The following is a 22976-nucleotide window of genomic DNA, read 5'->3' on the forward strand; positions in this document are numbered from 1 at the left end:
TTTGGTGTTGGGAACGATAGATCTCACGGTACTTAGATGACAATGTACATTGGAATGAACTCTTCAGCAGTCTTGTTTGCTCGCCTCTCGATTGCCCTCTGTATATGGGCAGGCCTAGCGGACCGAACAGATATTCCACCGCAAAACTAATAAGATCCCTGCGAGTGACATGAATGCGTAAAGGCCTGCCATCCAACCCCCCAGATATTCATCCTGAATACGGATCACCGCAGCTTCGTAGATAGCATCTTGCCATTTTCTGCTAACATGACTGACCCCTGCGTTGGGGGTATGTCTCGGTGAAGTCCAATTTCGGTGTGGTTCGCGGTGAAGAACTGCCCCACGTGACCGCGCGACGTCGGCCCATCTCAACTCTGCACCCTGCACCTTTGCGGCATCCGCACCCGCTCGACGAAAAACCGCCCGACGACGACGGATCGCGACAACGACTCCCCCAACGCACGCAACTCCGTACCAGCTCCATGTCGGCCCTTTCCCTCGCCCGCTCCTTCGGAGCGCTCACCCTGACGGCGCCGCGCGCCCTCGCCGCCACGGCCCCGACGATGACGAAGACACAGACCCGCGCCCTGACGACGGCACTCTTCTCGCGACCGCGCGTAGGCCTTGCCGAGTCGACGCCCAAGACGGCGGTGCAGACGATCGTGCAGCAGGTTCGGGGCATGAAGGTGCACAGCTCTGTGAAGAAGCGATGCGAGCACTGCAAGGTGGGTTTTTCATCCGTGTCTTCGGGGTGGCAAGATGCTGACGAGGTCGGTACATGCAGATCGTGCGCAGGAAAGCTGGCAAGCGACACAACGGCTACCTCTACGTCATCTGCAAGTCGAACCCCAGGCATAAGCAGCGCCAGGGCTAAGCAGTGGCCTACGAACTCGAAGAAGCGGCGGAGGTGAGGTTTTGGTCCGCCGGGTCACGCAAGGGGGGTGCGAGACGAAAGACCAGCGCATGGAATAGAAGAAGATGTGCAGGGTGGGAGGAGGCACCAAAGTGTACGAATGCCGGCAGCAGCACCGGGTAGACGGCGTTTCGCGGGCAAACTTAGAAGACGCGCATGCACGCAGTCTGTAACTGTACCATCACCAACCAACCAAATACCTACTTCTACACATACTCTACAGGAAGAGATTACAGCCCCTCTACGTAGCGGCCCATGCTGTCCCACTCAACCTTGCCCGTGGAGAGCAGATAGCGGATGTGTCCCTATGGGTTTAGTCTCAGGTTCACAGAATCAAGCAGGCGAGCTCTATCGTGGTGTAGACTTACAATGTCCGTGACGTGGCGGTGGCGCTCAAATTCGCCGCGGGCGTAGCGACGAGACTCGGCCTTTGTCGAGGGATCGGAAATGTGAGCCGTGCCGCGGAGGATGGTGCGGTAGAGGGACAGGACGCGGCCGCGCTGGAGGAACTGCGGCTCATGTCAGTTTCCACATGAGTGTAAGCATGGTTTTAGTCGGCATACATGGTCGAGACTCAGGGTCTTCTTCAGGCGGGTCTTTGCCGGCGCAGCGGTTGAGTAGCCACGGGCAGCAAGCCACCAGCGGCCGAGGGTAGGCGTCATGGTGCGTTCATGAGGTTTTCAATGGCTGGACAGTCTGCATGAGCAGCATCTACTTCCGTTGTCAAGCTTGACTTGCCGTGATGGTGAGTGTTGGTCGGAAAAACGTCGGCTGGTGGAGCACTGACGCTGAGATTTGGGAAGCTGTTTCAGGGGGTACCAGTAACCCTAACCCTCCCCTAACCCTGGCCCGGATGGAGATACCTACACCCCGTGAACACACCGCGGTAACGTAACAAGTCGCCTACATCTGTCCTCTCACAGTTTCATCGTTTGAAAGGGTTGATCATTTCGCATAGTAGCCTGCTAAAAATACGATCTTTAAAAAAAAAAATTAGAGGCAACGCGCCTCAAATTCCACATCACAATTCTATCAGGTACACACAGCGAGAGGAGATCATATCCCGGTCGTGAAAAGCTCTTCCGATCGATCAGGTCACAGTGCATCGAAGCGCCACACTTTCTGCCGCAGCTGGCGCCGAGCTGCAGCACGCAAGGAGCTAGGAGGCTTGTCGTAGGACGGAAGAAGGGAGCTGAGGACAGGGCTTTTCGATAGCGCCAAAAGCACCAGTGGTTCAGCTCCGACGTTGATCATGGCCGTCTGTTGCGCTCACTGTGCTGTGTCACAGCAAAGCCTTCGCTCAACAGCTCCACAGTCTATTCGTGTTGGTTTTTGCGTCCTTTTTTTTCTTGAATCATTGAGCGGAAGAGAACTTTGACGTCATCTCGCTACGAAGACGTTTGGCTGGAGAAATACACGATATGGATAAACGCAATCGCAAGACACCTTGAACTGACGCCACTGTCACTGGCTCTTGCACCCAGATCTTTCGCCACTTGCCAAGTATGATGTGCAGCTGTTTTCTTTGGGGCCGCCTTGCTCTTTCAGCTCCCCTTGAAGATCTTGTATCAAAGCAAGGGAGGGAAAAGTGCAACGGAACATGAAAGCGGCGTATATTAGCGATTATATGTGGAAAACTACGATCCTCTCAAATCTTGAAACCCCCAGTGCGATCTCTGAACATGCCGTCAGGGTCCACTTCCTGCTGGACCCGAGCCACCAGTTGCTGATGCTCCGGTCGCAACCTTCCAAAGTAGTCCTGATCGTAAAAGGCATCATTCATGAAAAGAGGGAGATGCGTTTCAGGCAATACGCCCTGCGCAGTGTAGTTATCCACGCGGTCCTTGAAGCCAGTGTAGGCAGTCCTCATGGCGGCTTCAATCTCCGGCGTGTTGATGGATGAGAGGTGGCTCAGCGTAATCTGGAGAACGATGCGGTCGACGTCGTCGCTCATGTCGAGCAGGTCGCCGCCGCGCTCCTTCGCGATGCGGGCCATGCCCTTGGGCAGCGGCTGGTAGCCGATGTTGGACGTCATGCCCGGCACCAACTTGACGCTGTTACGGACGTTGCGCCAGTGCTCGTGGATGTCCTCGAGGACGTCAATGTTGGCGGCTGAGGGCAGGGGCATCGTCTCGGTGCCAATGTGATAGACGCTTCCCTTGATGACGCCGTAGTTGTTGGCCCGGACAAAGTCTCGGAAGCTGCGCGTTTTGCACGTGTTCAAGAAAGGTTTGGCTGCGGTAAAGTTGGCGAAGGTGCCGGCCGGTGGCTGGGGACCGTTGTAGAACATGAAGATGGTCCACATGTTGACGAGCCCGGCGCCAGTCAGGACGGCTGTGGGGATGATGGCCGCCTTCTCGTCAGGGTAGTGTTCGGTAAAGTCGCGGATGGCGTTGAGAATGACCGTATCCGTCTTGGGGGTTGAGGGGAAGAACATGCTACCGCCCCAGATTTCCCCTTGAGGATAGGCCTGCAGAAGAAACGAAGCGACGACACCGAAGTTGTTACTGCCTCCTCTCAGTGCCAGGAAGAGATCGGGGTGGTTGTTCTGGGTAACGTTGACAACAGTAGCGTTCGGCAACACGAGCTCATACTCTAGGACAGAGTTGGCTGCCCAACCCCGTTGGGTAGAGAGGAAGCTCAATCCGCCTGGGTTTATACGTTAGTGGCAGAGTATTTCTGTAGAGCAGGGACAAATTACCTCCGAGCAGAAGACCACCGACTCCGACGTTTCCTATGCGGCCACCAACAGCGTTCCATCCGGTGCCATCGAGAGCATCTGCAACATTCTCCCACCTGTTTCCCGGACCAACACGCACCTTCCCCTCAGCTGCGTTCAGAGTGACTTGATTGAGTCTGGCTGTGGAGATGAGAGGGCCGCCGTCGATACTGGCAAAGTGGTCGTTGGGGCTGTGACCACCAGACTTGACAGCAAAGGTCTCATTATTGTCCCGGATAATGGCCACAATGTCGGCAAGCTCTTGCGTCGATTCGGGGAAGAGAATGCAGCTGGGCTTCAAGTCCCCCGAGGACGTCGACCAGTACTCCTGCTGTTCTTTGAAGTACGTCAAGGACGCCCGGCGACTGACCTCAACATCGCCCAGCGCTCGCACGCTGTCACATGTCCCCGCCGAGACTGAGCGCAAGGCAAGAGCGAGAAGACTGAAAGCAGAAAGATGCTTCATGATTATTAAACAAGAATTAAAAATAAAGACTCGACGAACTAAAGGTGATGGGATGAACTCCTGCCAGTCGTCGTCCCAAAAGATACGGAATGTTCCCTGCTTTATGACGAGTTCAAGGACCAGCCCCTGGCGGAACGTGCGCCATGGTCGTGATGCGAATCATTGCTCTATGAAGCTTGCAAAGTGCAAAGACGCAGGCAATGCCCGAGACAACCTTTTCGATAGTGTCTCTGAGAGCTCCGCGGACGCCATATGTGGCGGATAGCGCAATATTGCTTGTTCAAGGCCTAAGCGACTTGTCGAAACGGCTCAAGTAGGAAAGTGATCGTCCAGTGACGGCGCGTGTATGTCTGAGCTGGCGAACCCAAATGACATTGACAGGTCCCGCTAGGGCCAGATGGAGCAGCTGAACAATCGTGTCAGGTCTGTGAGGCAATGGAGATGTACCTCCTTTACACGATGCCTGCAGTCGTTAGTGTGGTTTGGCGCCCACATGGGATGGTCCATGGTCTTGAGACCCTCCCTCTAGTGACGCAGTCAAGCGGCTGGATCAACTTGGCCGACTGTATTGCCATGTGCCAAGGTCAAGACGGCCGACGGCGATGTCAGGGCTGCGTGCCACGAGTATTCTTCCCGATTTGGGGTCCCGAGTATTGAAGAATGGTCGTCACCTCTCTTGCCAAGCCTGGCCACTGGCTTCCCAAATCCAGCGTGATGCATACGGGAGAGGACCAACCCGAATGTAGACCCGACTCGTGGAGGATTGCCAGCACGGCCTCGCGTACCCATGACTCGAATCAAGCAAATGCCGATATCTGTTTCTGCGGCGTGCCGAGTTCTTTGCTTTTTTTTATTTGCTTGCTCCGAAAAGAAATTGACCGTGTTGGGCAATCTCTGTGGAGGTGCTCTCCCTCATGATGACCCACATCTAGTCGGTGCACCCAAAAGTATCTTCCTCAGGATCACATTCTCTACTTGTCTTCACCATGACGTTGCTGACCCTTGGCTGGCTTGGAATATGCCATACACCAAAGTGTGGTCTGTTTGGCCGACTTGGCACTTGGGAGATTTGGATTGTCATAGTTAGGCTTGTGAACGCCCGATGACATGGCGAAGGTCGAAGGTATCCCAATACCTGAACCGGCGGTCCAGTTAGTCGACCATTTGGCGTGCATCGGGATTCATCGCCGCTCGGACCGAGCCTTGCATGCGGTAGTCAGTGTCCCATGGATGGAGATGAACTGGCCCCAAGTAGGTCCCAGCAACCCGCGGGCGTCACCATGTGTGCGTCGTCTTTCGCGGGGGATGTGCCTTCGTCCCGGACAGCATGTCGGAACGTACGGGCCTGTTGTCGTCATCGGATGACACCTGTGATAGAGTACACCGACGAAGGTTCAGCAATTTCGTTGAATACAGCCCAAGGCAAGGTAAGGTACCTTGAGTTTGTCCATGTCAATGCTGAGAGACTGACTTCCAGGGATAGGCACTTACATATACTTTGAGACAACGCACCCAAAAAGGGATCGTCTGGTCTGCAACAACGGCCTCTCATTGACCTCACAGCTTGATAGATGGCGCAAACTCCGGCCGAGCAAGCCGTTGTAGGCGCCTGGCCCTCAGCCGGCTGGGTTACCAACAAGAGTGTTCTGGGTAAGGCAAGATGTCATTAGCGTAGTGGTGGGTGTGCTCAGGTCCCCTGCCTTAGCGTCGGTTAGGGCCCCAAGGTCGGAAATGTGGGGGTTTCCAGCCCGCTGACCGCAGGGCGTACGTGGCCCACCGATGTCTGGTTCGTGACTTCCGGGTCAGTGACTTCTGGTCGGTGCATTGACTGTCGTGCCTTGCGATCCATCACGGACTGCCCAACAGACAGCCATCTGCACTTAGCTTGGACACAAACATAGCCTCACCGCGCTGAAAACTCCTGCGCCGGTGATGGACCTCCGAAGACAGACCGTCTGATCCCCTGTCTTTGACACAGAATGGCTGATGCGCCAAAGAAACGACGAAGGGCGCCGACGAATCCTCTCGAGGCAGCAAACCGCAAGACAGATGAGCAGTTCATCCGCGATCATCTCCAACCAAGGTTTGCGCCCCTTGCGAGAGATCAGCTTATCCCCTGTCACGATCCAAATTGAATTGACTCGGTTCCAGCGACGGGTGGGCAACATGGACTCACCCACATACCGCGAAGCTCTACGCCCTGTGCCTCAAGCAGCCAGCTCGCATGACACACGACGAGCTCCAGGCCTGCTATGATCTCGTTGAGAAGACGAGCGGCGACGACTACCGCGCTTCCGCCTATGGCTGGCACCCGAAGAAGAAAATGGTCGAGATGAAATCTGCCGAGCTGCGCTACATACTCGTGCGTGATGAGAACAATCATCTACGGGGCTTCACGAGCCTCATGCCAACGTGGGAGGACGGCGAGCCTGTTGTCTACTGCTACGAGATTCATCTCGAGGATGACTTGCACGGGTATGTTGTCGCTTGCCGAACGATCGACCGACCACATCATCACGTTCCATTTTTTGCGTGCGCTGACTGGCTTGTCGAGCAGCACCGGATTGGCAGCCTTGCTGATAGGCTTTCAGGAGGCCGTCGCCCAAAGCATCCCAATCGTCGAAAAGGTCATGCTGACGTGCTTCAAGAGCAACACCAAGGCCCTGGCATTCTACCGCAAGCTTGGGTTCGAGAAGGATGCCCTCTCGCCCGACGAACGGAGCCTGAGGGGCGGCAAGGTCTTCGTCCCTGATTATCTCATCATGAGCCGCATCGTCGCGCGACCTTCTTGAGCTTGGCACTGAGCAGTATCAGGCCAGAGGGATCACATGGCCTGGATTCTATTTGTAGCCCCCTCCCAGACCCGGACTCGGTGTCTGGCAGCTATGGCGGCTGATTGACAGTTCCCTTCGTCTCAGCCCTAAGATGACGCTAGCCCAGAGCGACGTCTGACGCTTTCCCCCAGAATACGACCAACCAGGCGAAGCGAACGCAACGACGTGCCGCATTCGGCCAATGATGTATGGAGCGAGGAGGCCAGGCTGAGGCGAAGCTTTCGCCGGTCATCCGATGGAGGAGCAGCCTAAGCCTCGCACCACACCATCATGAGCATTCGGGGCCTGGTCCATTACCGCAAGGCTGCATGTGGTCAAGCTGTCCATCTAGCTTGCGCCTCGTCGACCTTTCTTTAAGGGCCGCCGCCCCCAAGCTGGGGGATGGCAGAGGGGTCGGCATGTCTGCTTTTCTGCTTGCACGCCATCAATTGAGCTTCGATTCCGGTCTCGATAGAAACACGAACAGTCTCATCAATACACTTGCCCTTTTCATACAAACAAACATATTTTCGTCGTCGTGATTAGCAACAGATTCTCCCTGACAGCACATCGTCACAGCCATGGAATACCAGCACCAGCAACAGCAACACGGCATTCAGCCGGCCCCGGAATACACCCAGCAGCCCCCGGGGACAAACTCCAAACCGCATCCCTACGGGCAGCTCCCGTCCACGCCCCAGGGCTACCAGCAGCAAGATAACATGCGTGCCACCTACACCGAGAGCGCCAACGTGCGCAACCAGAAATGGGAGAACAGTCTCTGCAACTGCGCCCCCTGCGGCTCATGCCTCCTCGGCACCTTTCTCCCCTGCATGCGTGCGTTTTATCCCCCCTCCCCATGCTGCTGCCTTTGATCTTTTCGACCAAAGCCTTTTGCTGACTCGAAGAAACAGTCCTCGGCAAGACGTCGGAACGGATGCGCGACCCGACGATGCGCAACTACCAGCCCATCAACGTCGACTGCATGCTCATGTGCGGCATCACGTATTTCACGTGCTGCGGGTGGATCTATGCCATGATCAAGCGCGGCGAGATTCGCGAGCGCTTCCACATCGAAGGGTCCGGACTGCGCGACTGCTGCACGACGTACTGGTGCCCCTGCTGCGCGCTCATCCAGCAGGACAAGGAGGTTGCGCGGAGGCTCGCGACCGAGCCGATCGCGCAGGAGTATCAGGGTAACAAGGAGGGCATGAACATGAACCGCCAGGTATGAGCCTTGCGCTCTTGTTTCTCTTGGTGCGGCGTTTTGGTGTTTGTGACGTTTGGGACGGCTTCCTGATTGCCTGCGACTTGTCGAATGCCCGATGCTCTGTATTTATTATTGCCTTGACTTTGAGTTCACGGCATTCTCTCGACGTGGTTTATCGCGTTATAAAGGCGGGGGAAAAAAGGATGGCTGCGGGTGGGATCGAACCACCGACCTCCTGGGGGAGTGTATGTAGGGTTCTAGGTCTTCGGAGCGGACGGATTCTAGGAAGGAAGAAACCCCAGGCGCTCTGCCACTGAGCTACACAGCCTTGGTTGTCATGGATGAACGTGCCCTCTCGTTTTGAATGAATTGGACAGCCGAGAGTGTGTCTGCTTGTGACCAGAAAGGTGTCGAGGTGTATTCAGCATAAGACGAAGCCACAAGGGTGTCCGGTGTGGCCTTGTGTCCGGTGTGGTTAGCGGGCTGGTTCTTCGAGCATCCACGAGTGGCCTCCTACAGCGAAGATTCAAGCAGGGATTTTGTGATTCTCTTACGTCAAGGACTGCCTCGAGCCTGCGCCGCCTTATCCGATCTTGATGCCTCCTCCGCTGGCGCTGACAACACAGCCCGTGATCCAGCGAGCATCCTCACTGCACAGCAAGCCCACGACATCGGCGACGTCCTCTGGCTGTCCGAACCGCGGTATGCTCTGCGACGGGAAGAACTCGTCCTGAAACGCCTGCACGGCGTCCGGCCCGCAGTTCATCACGGCCTCCGTCTCGGTGAGACCGACGGATACGGCATTCGCCGTCGTGCCCTCCATGAAGGCAAACTGCGCCACGTCAGTACGAGAGACCCAGGCGGGCCTGACGATCCCTGCCGGGGAAAAAAGGGGAGGAGAGTAGACGTTACCCGCTCCTCCTTGCCGCCAAAGGCCTGCGCCCAGGTCCGACAGAGCGACTCCCCGGCCGACTTGCCCGCGGCGTACATGAGCTGCCCGCTCCACGGCTGGCGCGCGCGGATGGAGGACAGGTACACGATGCGGCTGCCCGGGCGGAAGAAGCGGCGGCGCACGAACGCCTCGACGATGAGCACGGGCGTCTGGACGTTGGCGAGGAGGCTGCGGTGGACCTCGGCGGCGGTCGTGTCGCCGATGGTGCCGGGCATGGGGTCGCAGGCGCTGTTGACGAAGATGTCGACGCGGCCGGCGAACGAGGCGGCGACGGCGGCGCTGATGACGGCGGCGCAGTCGGGGCTGAAGATGTCGGCGACGAGGCCCTGGATCCGGAGCGAGGCGGGCCGCGGGCGGGCGGTCGCGGCGAAGAGCTCGGTCGTGGCGGCGTCGAGGGTCGAGGCGAGGGCGGCGACGCCGGTTTCGCTGGTGCAGGTGCCCAGGATGGAGCAGCCGCGGGAGGCGAGGTTGCGGGCGATGGCGAGGCCGATGCCGCGGGAGGCACCGCTGATGACGGCGACCTTGCCGATGAGGTCGAGCTCGCGGACGCGGGGCTTGGGGGGTAGGGGGATTGTCGTCATGGTGCAACTGTGCGTATGACTAGAGGGGTATCGACGGTACAATGGCGAGGTTGAGGCAACGGGGGCGGTGATGAAGTTGTTACTGCTAGAGACGTCGATGTGATGCCCATATCGCGAACCCCTCATTTGAGCATCTGCACTACCCACAGCACGCAGCACTAAAGCAGACCGGTTCCCCCAAGTCAGGGATCGACAGCGGTGGTGGCGTTCGACCAGTACCGATGCGCACGAATTCCATGTGCTACTTCGCTGGCATTGTTGGTGGTTTTGATGCTATCGAGATTATTTGTTCAAGAGACTTTGAAGATACAGAACGCATTGTATACTGGGCAGACGAAGCTCTTCTGGTAACTCAAGTCAACAGGCCAGCGCTGTGTCACTACAAAGTCATAGGGCAGGCCGAGACTAGGTGCAATGAGTTGGACAGAGTCGACTATCTGCAAAACCACTTTCATTCGTTCCTTGTTCGACCAGTGTACGAACGAGTCTCGCTCAATGCATTTCAGCGCACGAGATGGACGGGTAGACATTCGACAGCATGCCATCCCACGTCTCCATGATGACCCGACCACCCCTGCACTGAGCTACCCCGTGCTAGCTCGTGTAGCAGGCATCGTGACGCCTGAAAGGGAAAGGTCTCTCTCTCTCTCTCTCTCATCAGATGTGTGCGATCTACAGGGACGCCTCATTGTCGCTGTGGCCGGGGGATTTGCCGTGGGCTGGTGAGGACGCTTGAAACCCCATCTCATGGTGATACTTCGGTGATTGTCCATCCCATACAGAATAACCGCTGTCGGCCTTCTGCTGGCCTTCTGCTGGCCTGGTGATCCTTCAGTCTGCTCGGCTCCGACTTGTGCCGACACGTGCAGGCGGGCAAGGCGGGTCACGCTGATGACGCTAGATTATCAGATGATCTGATAAGATCGAAATCTCGCATTCCTCACGCACAGTCTTCTAGTCTTCTAGTCTCCTCAACGCCCTTCATCCACTTCTCACGCCGCCCGTCGCCCCTCTCCCCTCCCTTTGCGACCTGAGCCCATCCCTTCCATCTCTCCTCATGCCGTGGCCATGAGACGCCCTCCGTCTTCTTCGCTTCTTCTGCCACTACTCGCTGCCACGACATGCATCCTCCCTGCGGCCCAAGCCCTAGGTGAGGATCTCACCTTTGGCTCGTGCGAGCTCGCCCTCGCCTATGTCCACTTTGACGACGTCGGAACGAACGCCTCGAAGCTGGCCCAGAGATGTGAGAGCCGAGATCGGATCCTGTCGCTCTACCTCTGCCTCAAGGTCCACGGTGCTGAGGGCGTCGGCAATCCGGGCCTGCGCCATGAAAATGAGACCTGCCAGGCTTGGCACGACACGCCACTGCCGCCCTTCGACATTGTCGACACATACTCCGATGACGATATCGCGCAGCTGAGGCACATCGGCCTCGACGAGCAGCAGAACGGTGCCCACCTTGACGAGGTCATCATGCTGTCTGAGACGCTCTATCGCGCGGCGTTCGATACTCTCGTGAGTCCCTGTCGCACATCGCAGTGAAAGACGCACCACTCATGCCGTACAGGATGCCGTCGAGTATGTCTACTACAATCACTACATTTACGGGTTCGTCTCGCCTGCGTCTCCCCTGTCCTTCCTACGGCGTGCCTCGAGCACTGACCCGTCCACAGCATGGCCATGATTTTCTTCTGGATCGCCGTTGTCGCCTTGGGTGTCCTGAGCCGGCTCATGTCCGCCATCGGCGATGCTCAGCGCTCCGTGGTGAAGCCCAGCACAGGTATTGCACGTCATTTCCATGCCTTTTCCGTCTGGCTCAAGCGCCTTGTCACCATACCGGCGACCTTTGGCTACCGCTGCGCCCAGAACCTCGGGTGGTGCACCATCCCGCCGAGGATACAGAGCCTTACCCTCCTCGCCTTCATTGGCATGAACGTATTTCTCAGCCTTCACGGGTACCGCTTCACGGAAAATAATCTCTAGTAAGCTCACGGCAGGCCACGCCGGTAGCGGCAATCCAAGCTAACCGTGCCAGCTTTGGGGGTTTGGAGAGACAGATCTGGCGTTACGGTTCGGACCGCACAGGCATCATTTCCTTCTTCAACTTCCCCGTCATCTGGCTCTTTGGCATGCGCAACAACCTCGTCATTTGGTTGACGGGGTGGGACTTTGGATCCTACAACAACTTTCATCGTTGGGTTGCCCGCGTCGCTACGCTCCAGGCCGTGCTGCATTCCATCGGCTACACCGTTCTGATCATCAAAGGTGGGATTCATTGACCGGCATCTGGGTGCCTGACGCTGACCAATGCTACCAGAGGGTGGTGTCGACTACTTTGCTTGGTGGTGGACGCAGTTCTTCTTCTGGACCGGCGAAATTGTGAGCACGCCTTGCCCGGCCAGCCCATCCAAGTTCTCCTGCTCACATGTCTCCAGGCAACCGTCCTCATGTGCCTGCTTCTGGGTTTCTCCGTGTACTGGCTGCGACGCAAGCATTACGAGACCTTTCTCATCCTGCACATCGTTCTGTCCATCTTCGTTCTGCTCACGATGCTCGGGTAAGTGACGCCTTGCTCTGTGGGAACAGGACCGACGACTGACACGACCACAGTCATGTGTCAATCTTCAAGGGACAGTACGACATGCTGGCCTGGATACCTGCCATGGTCTGGGGCCTCGACCGCATCATCCGCATGTCCCGCACACTCGCCTTCAACCCCCGCTTCTGGAACACCTGGGCATCGGCTACCTACGACCCCAGCAGTAACATGATCCGCCTCGTGGTGCCGCACTCGTCGAGCGTCTACACGCCCCAGCCCGGCACATACTACTATCTCCACGTTCTGAACGACACCAAGTTCTGGGAGAGCCACCCCTTCACCATGGCCTACTCGACAGGCAGCAGGCGTCGGCCGTCCAAGGATCTCAGCGAAGACACGCCGCTGATGGAGAACCAGAACGACATCAGCCTCGCGTCCGAGGCAGACGGCGAGGACCCCGCCATGACCTTCCTCATCCGACCCTACGACAGCTTCACCTCGCGCCTCCGGGACGCCGCCGGCGCCCAGTGGCCGGCGCCCGCGCCGCTGCGCGTCCTCGTCGAGGGGCCCTACGGCCACACCCAGCCGTTCCACACCTTTGAGAACCTCCTCTTCCTCGTCGGCGGCAGCGGCATCGTCGTGCCGCTGGCGTACCTCCACGCGCTCGTCGCGAGCCCCCGCACCAAGTCGATCCGCATCGTGTGGACGTCGCGCGAGCGCGGGCTCGCCGAGGATGTGGTCAAGCACGACCTCGGCCCGCTCGTCGGCTGCGACAAGGTTTCGGTCACGATCTGCATCACCCACCGGGAGGACTTTGCCGACGACGCGCTGTCGGCGCTGCCCAAGGCCGCGCTCGTGCGGTACGGCAGGCCGGACGTGCCGCGTGAGGTCGAAGACGCTGTGGTCGCGGCGCGGGCTGGGAGCCTCGCCGTCGTTGCGTGCGGGCCGGCGCGCATGGCGGATGATGCGAGGAGGGCGGTCGTGGAGTCTCTGGGCCATACGGAGGCGAAGGTGGAATATTTCGAAGAGAGCTTCACGTGGTGAGCATTTTCTTTTCTTTTTTTTTCTTGCTTCATTATTTGGGCATGGCGTCGCGGCATACTATATTGGCGATCACGATACCGTGGCATACGCATCAGCGAGCATGGCATCGCATGGGACACTTGGAAGGCGTTTGGACAAGATATCATTAGATCATGAAGATACACGGCCACATTCACAGCCTTGTTTTTTTTGCACCCCCTTGCGCCCAGCATGCTGTGAGTGAAATCCCCATCATTGCGGTGTCATTCCATCATCGCTTGACAACCCCGACCTCTGTTCTTCAACGCTCGTCAAATGCGATCAGCGCGTCTCTCCAACGAGCTCGCTCTTGTCATTGAGTCCTGCCCATTTCGGCTTCCCATCCACGATATCCACTACCCGCCTCGTGTAGAATATATGCATCCTGATATGTTCGTCAGTCGATTGCCCACGCTCAAGAAAGAATCAAAACTGAATCCTAATGGGGGGAAAAAAACGCACTCCGGCGCAAAGTTGGCCTTGATCTTCTCGTCGCCCTCAAACTCGACGAGCGCCGGGAAGAGCAGCACCATGTTCCGCCCCTCGTCCATGATGCGGCTGCCGCACCGCGCGCAGCTGACCTTGCACGGCAGGCCGTGGGCGGGCGCCTTGTCGCCGGCGCTGTAGAAGGCCAGGCCCTCGACGCCGCGGTCGAAGGCGAGGTGGTGCTTCTCGAAGATGGCGGCCCACTGGAAGGGCGCGCCGTGGAGCGTCTGGCAGTCGGTGCAGTGGCAGTACTTGGACGCGAGGGGCCGGTCGCGGGACAGGTGGTAGACGACCTGGCCGCAGTGGCAGGACCCGCGGAGCGTGTTGGTGAAGGGCTCGTCTTTGGGGCGGGCGTAGGGCGGGTTGGACTTCCAGTCTTCGGAGCGCGTCGAGGGCATGCCGGCTGTTTGGGCGGTTGTCGACCTGCTGAGGGGCTCGGACAGAGGAGGAGGCCGGCGGCTGGTGAGTGAAGGGGTCAGGTTCGGGTGAGGGATCGGGAACCAATCCGGAGTAGACGTCTTGACGGCATGCCTGGCTCATGGTGCTTTATGGACAGGTCCAGAGCTCCCCGTTTGATCGTGCTGTGCTATTTCTTCCTAGAGACGATGGACATCGAAGGCAATCGGTGGCGAGCGGATCAATGACGCGCTGGCGTCGTCATGAATCACCAGCGCGTGTCTCTCAACGCTGAACCTTGCGCTGGCCCGGGGGAAACGCTCCATGGTGATTCAAATGACCGAACTCATGGGCTGAAGGAAACGTGGGAATCCCCAGACATGCATACAGCTGCGGCTTGTTGCTGCATTCTTGTTCGACTGTTGCCAACGCGTTTTCTCCGACTCAACCCCTGGAGGCACCACTTCGTCAGGCAGCTCATCTTTCCCATCTACATTTTCATTCGCCAAACATTCGATTGACAGATCGGCTTCGACATTCGTGCCGTGAGCTGCAGCTCCTCAGAAACACACCTCTGTCGCCTGCATCCTGCGGCGGTGTCGCCCGAAAGCTTCGGAGGCATGCCGGGGTCGATCCGGAAGAGGCCCACTCATTCCGGCCGGATACACCAGGCCCGACCCACGGCCGCCGCTGATGCTGTATGATAGAGCATGTCCTTCAGATCAACTGAGAAGCATGCTTACTATAGCACCGAGGGATTTTCTTGCACTTTGATGAACGGCAGGGAAGATGCTTCGCCTCAATTGAAGTACCACGGGTCGTGGACGGAAACATACCACACCGCTCATTCCCACGCCAACGTCTTGCATTCACAATCAAGTTAAGTCAGGCGGTCAGAATGATCAATTGAAACTTCATATTTGCAACGATTCTACTTCAGAATGCTATAGTTCTGGCTATTCTCGAATGGTTTCGCATTCGGAGACTAGGCACTTCGTTCACCGTACCAGCGAGTCTCGGCGTCCACCGCCGCCAACATGTTCAAACAGCCTTGCTCTCCACCTCAGCATCTTGACCACGGCCCTTGTACGTACTCTCAGGCAGCGCGTTGAGCGCATCCTCCTCGTCGTCGAGCTTCCGGAACGCGAGCCAGAAGCCGAGGCCACCGGCGCCGCTGATGCAGGCAATCGTCGTGTAGAGCCAGACGAGCAGGGGATCGGTGGCGAGGCCGACAAAGGCCTGGGCGAGGGCCGACGAGATGGCGAGGACGGACCAGAAGACACCGGTGACGAGGCCGCGCATGTTGCGCGGTGCCTTGGTGAAGGCGTACTCGAGGCCGGTGATGGAGGCGAGGACCTCGGACAGCGCGATGAGGATGTAGCAGGGCGTCTGGATCCAGACGCTCATGTTGGGCACGCCGTTCTCCTCGATGCAGTCGCGGTCGCTGGCGTAGTTCCCGCATGGGGCGCGCTGGTAGATAAAGTGCTGGATGATGGCGGCGACGGCCATGGAGAAGGTGGCGCTGGCGAAACCGAGGGCGATCTTCTTGATGGGCGTGAAGCGCAGACCGGCGCGGGCGATGGCAGGGTAGAGGAACTTGTCGCAGATGGGAATGAGGATCAGAAGCGAGAAGGGGTTGAGGTTGGTGATGATGTCGTTGGGGAGGCCGTTGAGGCGCATCGTGGCCGCCTGGTTGATGAGATTGTTGGACATTTGGCCGTAGGCCAGCCAGAAGATGGGGAACCAGAGGAACACGGAGCAAGCCATGAATCCACGGCGTACCTCGTCAACCCAGGCGTCGTCGAATGTCATCCAGCTCGGCTTGTCGTGGACCTGGCTTGGGCGAATCTGCTCCCAAAAGTGCTTCTTGCTCATCGAACGGAAGCCGTTGCGCTTGATGCCGTAGATCACAAGACGGAATGACTTGCCAAGAACCGATCCTGTCGGCGGGCGCTTGGCGTACTTGTTGCGACAGAGGACCATGATGATGGGACACAAGAGGAAGAGGATGGTGGGGAGCAGGAAAGACAGCCAAAATCCGACGTACTTTTCGGCGTAAACCATGGAGATCTGACCTACGAGGGCGCCGACGTTGACGAGGAAATAGTAGCGCATGTAGACTCGCGAAATGGTCATGACGGGGTCGACAATGACACGCTCGCCCGACTTCAGCGTCTCAACAGTCATGCGTGGCTGCGTCATCTCGTACTGTTCGGCAATGAGGGGCGAGATATTGGCCTTGAACCAGCCGACTCCGGTGCCAAAAAAGAGGAGACCGACGATGAAGCATCCCAGAGAGCCGCCGGCGTTCTGAATGACAGAGGGCACCGAAGCAACAATGATGATAATGTGCCCTATCGTGGCAATGACAATGGCATACTGGATCGTCAAGAAGCGGCCCCAATACGTGTCGGCCAAGTAGCCGCCTGAAGAAAAGGTTCGTCAACAATGTTGTCGCCCAAGAAGATAGATTTACATACCGACGAGGGGCATGAAGTAGGACCAGAATGAGTTGAATAGAGTCACAGCCGTAGAGACCTGCTGTCCCATGCCGAGGGCGCCAGCCTGGCCATCGGTGCCCGCAGCACCTGTGGTAGAGCCTTCGGGTAGAGGGTAGCTAATGAAGTTGACGACTGTGTCATGGAGGGTCAGCTGGATCCCGCTCTCTAGATGTGGGTGCGCTTCTGATGAACTCACAGACAGCGGTGGTGCCGTAGTAGGCAAACCTCTCAACCATCTCAACGATACCAATGGAGTATATGAGCCAGCTAACCTTGCCGTGGACGCGGCGCAACGTCTCGAGCTCCTCATCGGTAGGATACACTTCGCCGTTAGGTCCACGGAGCGAATCTGTCGTTGCAGACACAACATGCCCTAAGTCTCCCTCGCCCTTGTAACCGGGCTTCTTATCGGTGTTCATGCCCTTCTCGATGGCCGGGTAGTCGGCGCGAGCAGCCTCCACGAGGTCAAGCTCCGCGGCGGTCGACATGATGAGATTGGCAATGTCTTGGACCAGCTTATATTGGCGTCTGGAGTGGGCTTGTGTAGAATCCAGCGCAGACTGGAAAGACGTTACACGAGACGTGCCTGGGAGCCAGGAAAATGTAGTGGGTTTTATCTGCTTTTCTACTTTTGGAGGACCAGCTTTCCTCCCGATCGATTGTCGTACCAACCGTGCCCTGTGGACATGCTTGGCTCAGAGTCTGTTCTTCGCAGCGGAAGTAACCATGACATCGCTCTAGCCGCAGCAGATGATCATGGTTGCATTTGGGCGTCTTGGCGTCCTGGAAGGGGAAGCTCAACAGCAGGCCAAGCGAGGTTATCTCGACATATGCACCTCCGCACGGAACTGGCTCAAGTCAACAGACACAGCAATCAGAGCTTCCCCGCACTCTTCCTAGGCTGTCAGGCTGGCTGGAGACCTCCAAGGGGTGTGTCTGTTGACGAGAGAAAAAGCTGCACATGCTTCATTGCAACGCGCGCCCGGCGCGATAGACAAGGGTTCAGTCCGTCGCGGGCCCTGTTGGAGGTAGGATCGACGGGAAATCACAGGTTGGGTCTCATACTGTGCAACCTTCAACAGCCAATGAAGCCAGGACTTCTTCACTGGGGTGGTGCGATTAGGCTCACGATATCTGCATCTGCACAGCATGCACGGCAGGCCAACAAGGTTCTGCTCTGGCCGAGACGTATCCCGAGCCCAACAAACATCGAGCTAGAGTACCTGACCTCACAGCGCCAGCATCCAGTCGCAATGCCACCCCCGATCTGCAGTTGTCCACCGATTCTTGGCGTCTTGGCGTCCTTCCGGAAGAGGCAGGCGACAAGCCATGTCCCATGTCCTGTGACCGGGTGGAAGAGCATATTTTGACGCTCCTTTTTTTGCTTGCCAGTGCGCGCGACGAATTACCTCTTTCCCTCTGGCCTTCATGCGAGTGCCGAGACGGTGACAGGGGGCCACACGGCTCCTTGGCCTTGCGGCACGGGAAACTTCACGGCGGGGAGGGGAATTGCCGCAGGCTCTAGGATGAACTTGGAAGCTGGCATTTATTGTAGGCGTCGGCACCCAGGGATTCGAGCGCGTCGTCTGATGCTTCCCCGGGCGCCACGATTCCTCGTCGCAGCGCCTTCGCGCACGCTTATCAGGCTTAAGCATCGAGAGGCGCTCAGCCACGACGCACACCTTCGTGTTTTCTCCGCTTGTTTGCCTGGACTTCGGGACATGGCTCCGAGTGCTAGGCGCTTAGTCTCGGTCTTGGCCTGATCGAATGAGAAAACTGTGTTCAAGGTGGCTGCTGACATTGAGCAGACGCTGCGTTTCTGATCTTGCCAACGTGAAAGAGATTAGTGAAGGGCATGAGAAATATCAGCGGCGACGCAAGTATTTCGAACAGTCGTCACGTCCTCAATGGAGTTTCAAGCGACACATCGTTCTGCCATCGGTGAGTTGTAAGCGATAGATAGGGCTACGGTCCAAATGGCAAAGGGAAACGTGTCGATGTGACGCAGTTGTTGAGATGTACCAGCTTCTTCAGAAGGAATGATACAGGAACTATAGAACCCAGAGTGCCTGCGTTTGATTGGATGTAAGAAGCGAATCATGACAAAGAGACCATCTATCCTGACTTGCTTTGAACGGAGCATCCTTAGCGATCTTGTACCTATTTTGAGATCGAAAGGTAATTCAAGATGATAAAAACAGACCCAGGACGCTGGTAAAGCTTGCAGATCCGATTTATATGAAGCCAATCTACACAGAAAACTCGGTCGAACAAGAACCTCAAGCTATGCAAGCTGTCGTATACTCCTTGCTGAAGGGGTAATCTAGATACCCAACCGCCGACTTGTTGGTGTAGAACGTCTCCCTGTTGTACAAGTCCAAAGCGAGGTCCTTTGAAATTCTAAACACCAGGTCTGGATTCGAAATGAAGTAGCGTCCAAAGATCACCACGATGTCCTTGCCAGGGTACTTCTCGTCTACGAGCTTCCGAGCCTCCTGGGCCGTGTAGCCTCCTGCAATGAGCAGCGGCCCTTTCCAGAGGCGAAAGATCAAGTCGGATTGGTCGCCATCACCATGCTCCGCGTCGACGCTCCCAGATACACGAGCCTCCACGACATGGAGATAAGCTATGTCTGCTTCAGTTGCCTTGCGAATGACGTCCGTGAACTGAGGGGTCGGATTGTCCATTCGCATGCCTTGAAAGGTACTCCAAGGACTCAGGCGGAGCCCGACACGCTCTTTTCCGATAGCTTGGTTGACAGCTTGCATGATTTCGTCGACAATGCGGCTTCTGTTTTCAATGCTGCCGCCGTACGCATCGTCACGCTTGTTACTAACGTCTTGAACGAACTGGTCGAGCAGGTAGCCGTTCGCCCCGTGGATCTCAACGCCGTCGAACCCCGCACGCACCGCGTTTCTTGCAGCTTGTGCAAAGTCAAGAACAGTTTGCTTGATCTCCTCAATGGTCATGGCCCTCGGTACGACTGCGCTATCGTCAAAGGCGATGGCGCTAGGCCCAATAATCGGAAAGCCCTCTGCCTCAGCCACCTCGGCCACCGCAGCGCGGCCCATGGCAAAGAGCTGACAAAAGATGAAACTTTGTCTCCGGTGGACTTCGTCGGTGATTTCTCTCCACGCGGCAATTTGATCCTCGTGCCAGATGCCCGGGGCATTGTTGAAGCCTCCGCAGTTGGCTGAGACAAACGTGCCTTCGGTAATGATCAAGGTACCTGGTACAGAGGCCCGTTGGCTATAGTACTCCTTCATCATTGGCGTGGGAACTCGGGCGTCGGTCGCTCGAAACCGTGTGAGGGGAGCCATGCCGATGCGGTGCTTGACTTCGACATAGCCAATCTTGAGCGGCTTGAAAAGATACGACTGAGACATGGTGAGAAATACTGTCAAGTGCTTGATATGAGCGAGAAATCTGGATCACAACCCCGAGAGCATTTCGACCTTTATATGCACGTCTTCAATGAGACCAAAAAGAGCATTTGTAATGATTATGGCGAAGCTCGTCGGCTGTAGCTTTGGTGACGGCCGAAAGGGGCAGCGAGATGTTTCCTGAAAGGGAAACAAGATGTTTCCTATTTAGGGAGACGTTCGTGTAGCGAATCAGCGCCTCACCAGCATCCCCACTAGAAGGCTGGTGGATGTTCGTGATCTGCCTGCTAGGATGACGAATGCTCATATGTGTATTGCTGCGCTCTTTGCCGTAGTTACTTCCACTGCAGTCCCTCCACTCCATACAATTGGCTGCTAACTTTTCCTGTGCAGAGTACACAGCATTCAGGTCCGATTCGCCTGAAGCATACGGGATCACGGATGTGGTCCGCGCTTCACCCACCTCACAACGTTCTCATCCTACAAGTGACTTGCCCGAGTGTCTGTTTCCTCTTTCATCTATGTATCGAGTTGATTCATCATCATCATCTAGTTGAAGCTATCCAGCGATACCAATAGGCCCCGCCGTATCTACTGTATCGTCCATACTTTCAAGACGTTATAATTCTACCGTTTTTTCCCTCCTTGATTGCGTTGTTAACTTGCTAGGGGGCTGAACCGGGCTCCTGTAATCATTTCTTCGCCGAGTGTTCGTATTTGGGTATCAGTACATTCAATTTTTTTGACTCATCGCCCATAACCCTCTGGTTATTCAGCTGTGCTTTGAAGGGTGCCCAAACCCTGACACTTAATCATTGCCGAGCCTTCGGCGACCCTATCACGTTTCCTCGGGCTGGGCCTCTTCAAAGGCTTGTAGTGGCTTGGTCTCGAAGTCCTTTTATCATCAACCGTAGCCTGGTTCTAGACGAGAGCGGCAGTATCCGAGCTAACGCTATCAAGGCGCTCACTTAAGAAAATTGAAGTAATGTTGGCCAAGTCGGCAGGATAACCTGAAGGTTACGGATCTGCTACTCATGAACTGAGTCTACCCCACCTCGGAAACTTCTATCGTCAAAGCTGCCCTCGAGGGCTCTCATCTCATCTTCGAGCTCCTGGGACGAACAGTTGTGCCTCGCCGTCTCAAAGTCCACCAAAACAACGCCATGCCCATCTCGTACGGGAAAGTTGTGTTTGTCGATAAACCCAGACTTTATTCCCAGCTTGTGCAATCGTGTCAAAGCCTTCTTGCAGCTCTTAATGTCTCCTGGCCCGGCTCTTACGCCTCGCAACCACTCAATGGCGAAACCAACCACGCGCCCGCCTTTGCCTTCGGTAAGATGACCGAAAAACCTTGGGCCAATACCACTGTCATTGATCCATTGGTAGGCAGTCGTCTCAACCTCGATGGAGGCAATTCCCATGGTCAAACCGCAAGTTAGATTAACACGGGTTCGCCGACGTTGAGTTCGGCATGCGTTGAAACGTGAACTCGCTGCCTCATTCGGTCTTGTTGCGTAAAGTCCAACTCGTTCAGCTTCACGGGATGCCAAAGGTTCTCTTCCCCGGCAAGGTGCACTGTCTCCGCCTTAGAGAAGGTAACCTCCCCTGTTCTCGGATCCCTAGCCACATGGCCTTTGTTTCAAGTCCCAATTGGAAAGGGCGGAAGGAGCTGGCTCAGGAGGGTGGGCTCGAAGGTGCGGCAATCCTCGGCCCCGCGGCACGTTCCTGGCGCTGTGGTTACGTATTTGACGTGTTGCCTGTCGACGAGGAAGCGATAATCGCTATAATCTGTGTCGTCTTCGTCGACGGGTCACGCGAGAAGCCTGATGTTGGTATTATTTGGCTTGGGAACGGCCATGGCGGAAAGCGGCACTGAGAGTGGGACGACTGCTTGATTGGTAAAAGAGGGCCTAGATGTATATGGCGGCAGTGTAGCTGAGCTCCTTGGAACGGCAGTGAAGCTTTGCTGGTGTGATCGGTCACGAGCTGTTCGATGTTGGCTGTGCGGTGTTGGGGACTGGAAGATTCGCTGGCTCGAAGAAAAGAAGAGCACGAGACAGTCATAGGCGTTGTGACGTTGAATAAGGAACCCCCTGAAATGTACGAGCCACCCAAGGGCCACCCTTCCAGGGCACTTTGCCAAATTATACGGCCAATCGGCTTGTCCTATATCCCGCCCAACGGTAGTTACCTTACTTCACGCAAGCTCCCCAAGTACATCACAAACAGACCCGGCCAACACTAGCATAGTATTCAACACGAACGTCACACGTCGCAAAGTCGGGGCACAGCGGATCATAACCCGCTGTCGCTGGGGAGCGCTTCCATCAGCCAAAGTAAGCGGAATCACGCAGGCTCCAGGTAGCCGCGCGGCAAACACAGGACTAAAATACGTCTACAATCTCAGTGGCAAGAATGGGCGTTAAGAGGGACCTCTAGAGTCGTATTTCGGCGTCCGCTTTCCTCACTACAGGAATGACGTTGTTGAGTACCTATTGGTAGTGCGAAGTCTTGAATCATGCTCAAGCAGTTACTGACCGGTCTCTTTTTTTTCTGTTGTTTCATTTGTTCTTTCCCTCTACCATTGCCCCATATCCAGCTTGACTCTTCGTATCCTCTTCATCTTCAAGAAGGGCTACATCAGTTATCTTTCGACTTCTCTGCTTTCGCTTTTCGTCAGCAAGTGCGTGCAAATTCTCCTTCTGGGTCAGCCTCAGCTCCGTCATATCTTTGGCGGGCACTATCGTTTCATCGTATGCCGAAATTGCAACCCACGCATCTCCATAATCTACTGAGACATTGACACGATGGATGAATCTCTCCAGAGCATCAAACTCTGGTAGGCACACCCATCCGTGCTTTTTGTCGCCAGAAAGTCCCACAGCTACCGGGCAATGGTCAATAAACAGACTTAGTAGGGGTTCCGCCGTATTGAACATGGTAAATCCTTCTTTT

General features: G+C 56.4%; 10 protein-coding genes across 10 annotated transcripts; 4 read left to right on the forward strand and 6 right to left on the reverse strand.

The window, feature by feature from the left end:
• Positions 1–482: 482 nt before the first annotated feature.
• On the forward strand, positions 483–874 carry D7B24_006163 (uncharacterized protein; the record flags this gene model as incomplete). Its single annotated transcript, XM_028640302.1, has 2 exons — positions 483–725; positions 785–874. The coding sequence occupies 2 exons, from the start codon at positions 483–485 to the stop codon at positions 872–874; spliced, it is 333 nt and encodes a 110-aa protein (XP_028495558.1).
• A 269-nt stretch (positions 875–1143) lies between these two features.
• D7B24_006164 (uncharacterized protein) lies at positions 1144–1575 on the reverse strand (the record flags this gene model as incomplete). Its single annotated transcript, XM_028640303.1, has 3 exons — positions 1144–1218; positions 1282–1422; positions 1477–1575. The coding sequence occupies 3 exons, from the start codon at positions 1573–1575 to the stop codon at positions 1144–1146; spliced, it is 315 nt and encodes a 104-aa protein (XP_028495559.1).
• A 986-nt stretch (positions 1576–2561) lies between these two features.
• On the reverse strand, positions 2562–4098 carry D7B24_006165 (uncharacterized protein; the record flags this gene model as incomplete). Its single annotated transcript, XM_028640304.1, has 2 exons — positions 2562–3562; positions 3615–4098. The coding sequence occupies 2 exons, from the start codon at positions 4096–4098 to the stop codon at positions 2562–2564; spliced, it is 1485 nt and encodes a 494-aa protein (XP_028495560.1).
• Positions 4099–6077: 1979 nt separating this feature from the next.
• D7B24_006166 (uncharacterized protein) lies at positions 6078–6890 on the forward strand (the record flags this gene model as incomplete). The annotated part of the gene is made up of 3 exons (XM_028640305.1): positions 6078–6181; positions 6250–6573; positions 6656–6890. 3 exons carry the CDS (start codon positions 6078–6080, stop codon positions 6888–6890), a joined length of 663 nt encoding a protein of 220 aa, XP_028495561.1.
• Positions 6891–7492: 602 nt separating this feature from the next.
• Positions 7493–8145, forward strand: D7B24_006167 (uncharacterized protein; the record flags this gene model as incomplete). The annotated part of the gene is made up of 2 exons (XM_028640306.1): positions 7493–7748; positions 7826–8145. 2 exons carry the CDS (start codon positions 7493–7495, stop codon positions 8143–8145), a joined length of 576 nt encoding a protein of 191 aa, XP_028495562.1.
• A 559-nt stretch (positions 8146–8704) lies between these two features.
• D7B24_006168 (uncharacterized protein) lies at positions 8705–9654 on the reverse strand (the record flags this gene model as incomplete). The annotated part of the gene is made up of 2 exons (XM_028640307.1): positions 8705–8953; positions 9034–9654. 2 exons carry the CDS (start codon positions 9652–9654, stop codon positions 8705–8707), a joined length of 870 nt encoding a protein of 289 aa, XP_028495563.1.
• A 1068-nt stretch (positions 9655–10722) lies between these two features.
• D7B24_006169 (uncharacterized protein) lies at positions 10723–13237 on the forward strand (the record flags this gene model as incomplete). The annotated part of the gene is made up of 7 exons (XM_028640308.1): positions 10723–11169; positions 11222–11262; positions 11328–11636; positions 11690–11919; positions 11972–12033; positions 12090–12211; positions 12265–13237. The coding sequence occupies 7 exons, from the start codon at positions 10723–10725 to the stop codon at positions 13235–13237; spliced, it is 2184 nt and encodes a 727-aa protein (XP_028495564.1).
• Positions 13238–13537: 300 nt separating this feature from the next.
• On the reverse strand, positions 13538–14139 carry D7B24_006170 (uncharacterized protein; the record flags this gene model as incomplete). Its single annotated transcript, XM_028640309.1, has 2 exons — positions 13538–13640; positions 13718–14139. The coding sequence occupies 2 exons, from the start codon at positions 14137–14139 to the stop codon at positions 13538–13540; spliced, it is 525 nt and encodes a 174-aa protein (XP_028495565.1).
• Positions 14140–15178: 1039 nt separating this feature from the next.
• Positions 15179–17126, reverse strand: D7B24_006171 (uncharacterized protein; the record flags this gene model as incomplete). Its single annotated transcript, XM_028640310.1, has 3 exons — positions 15179–16563; positions 16618–16770; positions 16835–17126. 3 exons carry the CDS (start codon positions 17124–17126, stop codon positions 15179–15181), a joined length of 1830 nt encoding a protein of 609 aa, XP_028495566.1.
• A 1791-nt stretch (positions 17127–18917) lies between these two features.
• On the reverse strand, positions 18918–20024 carry D7B24_006172 (uncharacterized protein; the record flags this gene model as incomplete). The annotated part of the gene is made up of 1 exon (XM_028640311.1): positions 18918–20024. The coding sequence occupies one exon, from the start codon at positions 20022–20024 to the stop codon at positions 18918–18920; it is 1107 nt and encodes a 368-aa protein (XP_028495567.1).
• Between the last annotated feature and the right edge of the window lie 2952 nt (positions 20025–22976).

Source organism: Verticillium nonalfalfae, assembly GCF_003724135.2.
Source record: "Verticillium nonalfalfae strain VnAa140/NRRL 66861 chromosome Unknown scaffold_41, whole genome shotgun sequence".
Taxonomy (NCBI): Eukaryota; Fungi; Ascomycota; class Sordariomycetes; order Glomerellales; family Plectosphaerellaceae; genus Verticillium; species Verticillium nonalfalfae.